This window comes from Protobothrops mucrosquamatus, unplaced genomic scaffold (assembly GCF_001527695.2).
Source record: "Protobothrops mucrosquamatus isolate PMUCROS unplaced genomic scaffold, P.Mucros_1.0 scaffold8, whole genome shotgun sequence".
Taxonomy (NCBI): Eukaryota; Metazoa; Chordata; class Lepidosauria; order Squamata; family Viperidae; genus Protobothrops; species Protobothrops mucrosquamatus.
The window spans coordinates 3,708,555-3,716,691 of NW_015386395.1; the positions used below are offsets into that span (position 1 = coordinate 3,708,555).

The 8,137-nt window shown below is 41.4% G+C and overlaps 1 protein-coding gene across 1 annotated transcript in view; it reads left to right on the forward strand.

Annotated features, from left to right (window-relative positions):
* Nucleotides 1-7,233, forward strand: part of LOC107282564 (progestin and adipoQ receptor family member 4-like) — a 16,868-nt gene extending 9,635 nt beyond the window's left edge. The window contains exons 2-3 of the mRNA XM_015810359.1: nt 5,617-5,835; nt 6,738-7,233. Coding sequence (XP_015665845.1) covers nt 5,617-5,835; nt 6,738-7,171 — 653 coding nt within the window. The 3' untranslated portion in view covers nt 7,172-7,233. The remainder of the gene's footprint in view (nt 1-5,616; nt 5,836-6,737) is intronic.
* Nucleotides 7,234-8,137: the final 904 nt, after the last annotated feature.

Below are 8,137 nucleotides of genomic sequence, written 5' to 3' on the forward strand. Positions count from 1 at the left end.
AGGATTTTACTTAGGGATGATTTTAAGAATAATTTTAATAGGAATAACAGCTTCTAATATTTGGTTTTTAATTTGGTTTTACAGGGGTCTATATTTTTTGTATTTTGTATTTGTACTTGTTTTAATATGCTGTGCACCGCCCTGAGTCCTGCGGGAGAAGGGCGGTATATAAATTAAATTAATAATAATAATAATAATAATAATAATAGTATTGATTCATGAGAGTGGGGGACGGTGGATGGAAAGCAGGAAAATTTCTCTTCCCCCCCACCCCCCACCATCCTTCTTTCAGGGAATCTCAAACGGTAGCATGGTGCAGCGTATTTTCACTTGGCCAAGACTGTATGGCTTGGGGAGTACCATTATTATTGATTAGTATTATGTTGCCATGATGCCTCTGAGTCCAAGGTTCCATCTGTGGTGCAACCTTGAGGGAAGCAAGCAAACTTAGGATGTGTGCAGTAAGAAAGAGAAATATCAAGAGAGGCACTGACTGGAAAGATAAGATACAATTGGAAACCTCCAGTTAGCTGCTGTTTCTTGAACCTGGAGATTGGAGTTGAAGGCCACTTAATTCCTAGCTTCTAACATTCTGTGCAGTCCTTCAGATTGTTAGATTTATTTATACCTTGTGTCCCTCAAGAGAGAGAGATCCTGCAGGAAAGCCTAGTACACAATGACTTCCCAAGGCCATCACTGTGTTTTATGGCTATCTGTGGATTTGCATACTTGCCTCTTCCACTACTGCTACAGAACTGAAATTTCAGACTACAGTAAAGAGCTAGAACCTTCCCGTTGAAGTGCACTGAATTTTGCCTCCTCAGCTTAAATCTATGGTGTAGTTAAGACATTCACATACAACTTCAACTGTTATTACCTGCACAGACTCACCCAATTTCTAAAACTAATTTTCCCACCCAATTTTTAAAACCAATTTTCAGCTGCTTTCAAGTTTCTTGGCATCTTTTGGGATGTTTCAATTCAGGTTTTGTTACCTTTCTTCTCTGAGGTTGGAAATCAGGTTCCTCGGTGCTCTGAGAGTGGGGATGTGAGAGAAATAACAGCAACTTGGTATATTTTCCTCTAAAGTGAAAAAACATCCTCCTTCAGGAACTAAGTTGCTGCATAGCCTGTTTAATTGGTTTGGCTGCATTTTGGAGGCATTTGTTGTTGTACAGTTAGAGCTTGGGTACCAAATCTCTGCTGTCGGCAAAATGTACAGTTGCAGTTTATCTGCTGACACACCATCCCTGTTGTCCTTGAGGCTGTCATCCCATCTGGTGGAGTTTCCAGGGACCGGTGAGAACTAAGGTGAAAAAACACTTAGGTATCTCTTCATTGAAATATCTGGTACTGTACTGGCTTCAGTGGCTTGGTTATATCATCATCACCACCATTTCTTTGATCCTTAAATGCAGAGTTTTAGATTCCAAGCCCATAATCCTTCCTATCAGTGGGAACATTCTTGAAGACAGTGAAACCATAGCTTGGTAGGAAGATATAGGTAGTCCTCGACTTACGACTTCAATTGAGCCCAAAATTTATGTTGCTAAGTGAGACATTTGTTAAGTGAGTTTTGCCCCATTTTACGACCTTTCTTGCCACAGTTGTTAAATGAATCATTGCAGTTGTTAAGTTAGCAACACGATTGTGAAGTGAATGCGGCTTCCCCATTGACTTTGCTCGTCAGAAGGTTGCAAAAGGTGATCACATGACCCCGGGACACTGCAACCGTCATAAATATGAGTCAGTTGCCAAGCGTCTGAATTTTGATCACGTAGCCATGGGGATGATGCAATGTGAAAAATGGTGATAAGTCACTTTTTTCAGTGCCATTATAATTTTGAATGATCTCTAAACGAGCTGTTGTAAGTCAAGGATTATCTGTACATGCTTTGGGTATAAAACATTCAGGTTCCAATGTTTAGGTCAGGTAGGAAAAGTTATGTCAATTTTCCTTAACCTGGAAGATATGGTTGCCTGCAATTCTGATTGTCGCAATCATAGATGTGCTGCTTTGTATTATGGGTTGTAGGAGAGCCCAGTGGTTCTCATCCTTTTCTTCCCCATAGACCCCCTTTACATACCTTTTGTGTCCACGGACCCCCAAGACTTAAGAGTTAAATCATAACATTTCTTCAAGCTCCCGTGATGACACTGCAGCCTCCCCAGAAGTCTGCGGACCACAGGTTGAGAACCACTGGTTTAGACAGTGTTGAACTTAGAGGAATGTTTGGAATAAAACTTTGCCTCTCCTTTTGTGGATGGAACTTTTGTCAGTTTTAAAAAGTGGAGCTTTCTCCTTGCATTATCAAGATAAAGTAACCTACTCTACCAAGGTTCTCAGTTCTTGGTGAGCTTTCTCATGATGAAAGTAGCACTCTTGGGATGTTTTAAGAGACTCAGGTTTTTCTTCCTAAATATTCTTCTCCCCCCCCCTTTGCTCCCACCCTCTCCATCCTGGTCAGTTACTTTAACTGAATTTTAAATTTAAATTTAAGATCCCTATTTATTTTTTTTAAATGTTTTATACTGCATTTTAATTGAATGACTATAAGCTGCCTAGAATTGCTTATGGTGAGATGGACAACATGTAAGTTAGATAAATCAATTTCCACCCTTTTTAATCTCCTGACTACTGCCGCCCAATGCTCTTGATATATGTTGGACAAAAGCTGAAAGAATCTCTTTTTTTGGCAAAGATTAGAATAATTTGGAAGTGGGGGAATGGCTCCAATTAGAACTGTTTTTAATACTGTTGTTAAAGCTACAGAAATCCTGTTAGCAAAATAAGTTTGGCCACAAGCTTTCTGCCTACTAGCCAATTTGTGACACTACCACTCTCTAGTCTAGTGGCAGGCCTCCTGAGTTTTACTTGTTGACTTTGTCACTTGTAGAATCTTCTCTTGGGCCTGCCACAAGTAGAATGGTTGGCCCTTAATGAACTTCAAGGGGGGTGTTTATCATCTTCCTAATTGAGATCTGGCTTCAGGCAGCCTCAATTAGCACAGTAATTGGGCTCAGGGAGACCTAATCTGTTTGTGTAAAGCTGCAACCTCTGGGGAAACAGGAGATGAGAAAAAAGGAGGATAAGGTCAAGCACAGACAGCAGGATGTGCAAATCAGAAATGGTTGAAATTCATTGGATTTGGAGTGAAAAGAAAATCTACTCCAGATTATAATAATAGGAGCATACCATTTTTTCCCTCAGAATAATTTTTAGGAATCATCAGGGCTGGAAGACAACATATCATATCCTGGAGAATGATGAGTTGGTATCAAACAAATGTGAAGATTCCCCATAATTGCGAGGTTTTTTTTCTTTGAAGGAAAAATATCAAAGAATGCCACATGAGTTTTAATAGTTATGTTGGGCAGCAAACAGCACAATAAGGACAGTTCTGTCCTTATTGTGATTTATTGTTGTTGTTAGTTGCGAAGTCGTATCCGACCCATCGTGACCCCATGGACAACGTTCCTCCAGGTCTTCCTCTCCTCTATCATCTTCTGGAGTCCATTTAAGCTCATGCCTCCTGCTTCAGTGACTCCATCCAGCCACCTCATTCTCTGTCGTATTCTTCTTCTATTGCCCTCAATCTTTCCCAGCATTAGGCTCTTCTCCAGTGAGTCCTTCCTTCTCATTAGGTGACCAAAGTATTTGAGTTTCAACTTCAGGATCTGGCCTTCTGAAGAGCAGTCGGGATTGATCTCTTCTAGGACTGACCGGTTTGAACGCCTTGCAGTCCAAGGAACTCGCAGGAGTCTTCTCCAACACCATAGTTCAAAGGCCTCAATTCTTTGTCGCTCAGCCTTTCTTATGGTCCAACTTTCACAGCCATACATTGCAACTGGGAAAACCATAGCCTTGACTATATGTAGTTTTGTTGACAGGGTGATGTCTTTGCTTTTTAGTATGCTGTCTAGATTTGCCATAGCTTTCCTCCCCAGGAGCAAGCGTCTTTTAATTTCTTGGCTGCAGTCCCCATCTGCGGTGATCTTGGGAGCCCAGGAAAATAAAATCTGACACTACCTCCATTTCTTCCCCATCTATTTGGAAGATGCTATTCTGTAGAGTTCAAAGCCTCTACCAGCAGTTTAGTTCGTGGACATTTGCATCTTAGTGCAAGTTAGTGCAGTGCATTAACTTTAGGAGCTATTCAGGTCCCAGGACTTGGTGATTGCAGGAAGGAATATAGGGAAATGGTTTCAGAATGGGGAAGTCCTGTAAAATTCTGTACAGAGGGACATGAAGTAATGCAACGTCTTTATCTCTCTGCTCTGATAGCTTAAGGGAAAGTAGGCTGCATATGCCATTCTGATAGCACTTTTTGAGATCCTTCCCTGCAACCACTAAATGCCAGAACCTGGATAGCTAATGTACAGAGTAAGTCCTCGACTTACAACCATTTGTTGAGTGACCATTCAGAGTTACAGTGGCACTGAAAAAAGGTAACTTATTTTCATGTACAACCCTTGCAGCATCCCTGTGTTCACCTGATCAAAATTCAGACGATTGGCAACTGGCATGTATTTATGACAGTTGGAGTAACCTGGGGTCACATGTTCACCTTTTTTGACTTTCTGACAGGCAAAGACTCTGGGGAACTAGATTCAGTTTACAACAGTATTTCTAACTTAACAACTGTAGTGATTCACTTAACAACTGTGGCAAGAAAGGTTGTAAAATGGGCAACAACTCATTTAACAACTATCTTGGTTAGTAGCAGAAATGTTGGGCTCAATTGTGGTCATAAGTAGAGGACTACCTTTATAGTCTCCCCTCCCCCCCAAAAGGTGTGGAAATCATGTAAAACTTCATACAAAGAGATATAACGCTCAGAGAACCTAATAGCACAGATTAAGCAGATCACAAACTTAAGAGATCTACAAGTACTGTAGTTTTTAATTCTAAACCTTTCTCTTTGGGTTTGTGCTTTCTTCTGAGGAATCCTCAATATCATTCACAGTAAACATTTTCTAGCGACTGGGACAAGGATGTCATTTCTTCAATCTCCCATCCGCTAATATTTTTGAGTGTTCTCCCAAAGGTGCTTTTTCAAAAAGCAACTGGGCTTTGTTTTTTCTTGAAGACGTTTCACTTCTCATCCAAAAAGTTTCTTCAGTTCTTGGGACAACCATGACTTGGATGACTGTGTGTCTCCATAGACATTTTTGAGTGTTGCTGAAAGTTTCCTCACCTGAACTAAACGAAAGGAAATCAATAAACCAGCTTCCCCCAGCCTGGTATCTTTCAGATATGTTGGGATTTCAACCCCCAGAATTCCCAACTTGCATGCAATCTCAACACATTAGGAAGCCACCAAGCTGTGGAAGGCTTAGAAAAGTCTGTACTAAAACAAATGTATCTCTTAAAAGGAGGACCCATAGGTTGAGTATCTCTACACAAAAATGCTGGGTCCGTGAAATTTCTTTCATCGTTGCTCTGTGACAGCTGATAAACAAAGGATGCTGCTTGGGACAAACACATATTTGGGTGGGATAAGATGCAGGAAATGCTGACAGGGTTGGAAAAAAGGCAGGGATCTCTGGTACTATCCTTAATTGGATTCTGAGTAGTCATCCTCTCTCTCAGTTCTTTCTTTCCTCTTCTTTCAGGTATCCCTCTGCTGGGGTTTCTCTTCGTGCTGCCACTGACCATTCCATGGGCTCGACTTTCAGAATCATGGCTGGGAGTCGTGCACTATTTGGCTTGCATTTTTCCACAGCTGGGCAGCGTGCTTTACCATCTCTTCATGAATCATGAGGGAGGCCCTGCTGTTTACCATACCTTGCTCACCCTTGATATGTGTGGGGTATGCATGGTCAACACTCTGGGTGAGTTAAAGCGCTCCCTTGTTATCCATGGATGACTTACTGGATTGGAGGAACAAAAAAGGGACAAAATCGCAATGCGGAGGGCTGAAAGTGGTATTTGAGCTGGGAGCAGGTTGCATAGAGGGTATGAGTCAAATTGTGTTGGCTTTGGGTACTGAAGAGCCAATCTTTTGTGTGATGGCAGAAGCTATCTTGGGTAAAAGCTCAAGAATGAAGTGGAGGTAAAAAGGATGTGGAATTGAGCAGTTCTAGTTATGCTTGGAAAGGAAATACTCATGCTGACTTAAAAAAGAAACTGAATTTAAAACAATGAAAAACACATTTTCAGTGAATGATCCTTGCATTGTAAAGATTATTTGGGGAAAAGGGGGCTTTCTATTGTTGTAAATACAAGACTGTTTGTTCTGAGAAACTGAAATATTTCAAGAGTGCTACATGAGGTCCTTGTTTAACAACTGTTTACAATAGACTTCAAAAAAAGGTATGACCCATTCTCAAAGTTATGACTACTGCACCCACCCTTCTGAGGTCATGTGATCTCATTTCAGGCACTTGCAACCAAGCATTTGTGACTGGTTGCAATGTCCCGCAGTCATGTGATCACAATTTGCAACTTTTTTGCCATTTCCCAGCAAAAAATGCCCACTGGATATGCTGGATTTGCTTAATGACCAGGTGGTTCACTTAACAACCAGGTGATTCGCTTAACATCTGCATTGACTCCTTTTATGAACGTTATAAAAAAGGTTGTAAAATTGAGTCTGGTCACAAGATGCCTTGATTTATGCCGCAGTGAGGCTCCATTGTAGTTGGAGACTACCTGTAGTGACTGACCATGTAAGCTGATTGCCACTGTTTTTATCTATAATTTCTTGGTGGACTGACTGTCTCTTTCCACACAGGTGCTCTTCCAATCATCTACTGCACGCTGGCCTGCTCCCCACTTCTTCGTTCTATTGCCCTGCTGGCCTACACAGGCTTGTCAAGCTATGGTATCTTTTGTGCAGTGACTGCTCGCTCCAGTGTCCGGCGCTTACGAGCCTTTGCCTGGCAGGCTCTGTTCCGCTTCTTCTTCTTCTATTTGCGGTGGGTGGGATTAGGCAATGGCCATCCCAAATCTCTGCGTTCATACCTCATTATGGACGGTCTGGCCTTTCTTGGGGGCGTCATCAACATCTCGCGAGTGCCTGAGCGCTGGAAGCCAGGCTGTTTTGACTATTGGTTCAACAGCCATCAGATTATGCACGTACTGGTGGTGGTCAGTATACTCTATCTTCACTGGGGAGTGGTGGCTGATCTTCATTGGATTGCCAACTATGCCTGTCCAAAGGAATGACCACATCATGTTTCGATTCACCCCTTCCACAGAAAATCTGCTGACTGAGAAGTGGGTGATTTATAAGGCGTGAGCCACGGTTCTCATTGTCCAAGATCTTCTACAAGGGCTGAAGTACGTAAGAAAGGACATCTTCTGGATGTGATTTATTTAAAAGAGGCTGCATTTTTTTTCCTGTGGGTTTAATACAGTAGTTTCCTATTGGTTGATTATTCATGGATCAACTTGTCTAGGATTTGTATACTTCTGAGTCTAAAGTAACGAGTTTCCACCACTTGAGGTTCTTAGATCAGTTTGTGCAGTTCAACTATTCTTCCAGTTTACAATAGGCAAACATAATTTGATTGAAAACAATCTTGATCTCTAATAAGATATAATTGGGAGAAATGATAAACTGTACTAGTGAAGATTTCCACCCCATCCCCAACTCTTACTTTTGTTTGCTGTAGGACTTTGTCATCAGAGCTGTTCTTGAGGTAGCTTTGATGATAGCAGTTGGTTCTCTTTTTTCTCTCCATTTGCATTGAAGATGACATGGGCAGTGGGAAAAGAGAGACATTCTTAGTAGAAGATGTAGGAGCGGAGTGCAACTTCTCTGCTTTTTAGAGGCAGTTACTTAAATACTTTTTATCCAGGTGTCTTTCAGACACCATGCAATACTTTCTGATTTTTAAAAGGGCTTGTCAGACACCAGAATATTAAACTCTGCTGCATAGTTTAGTTTTTCTTTACCTGTCAGAAGGATAATCAGGAGCCTTGAAACTGGATTTAAGTTGACGTTGAGGAGTCCTGACTTCAATTTTTGGTACTGTCATCACCTTTAGGGCCATGACTCTTTTGCAGCATACCTCAGTTTCCTATCTCTTGGCAGAGTGTACAATATTTATGGTCAGATTGGAATTCTTTTTCTGCTACCACATTCCAATTTTACCCTGACCAGAGCAATGCTTTTCAGAGCTTTATAGT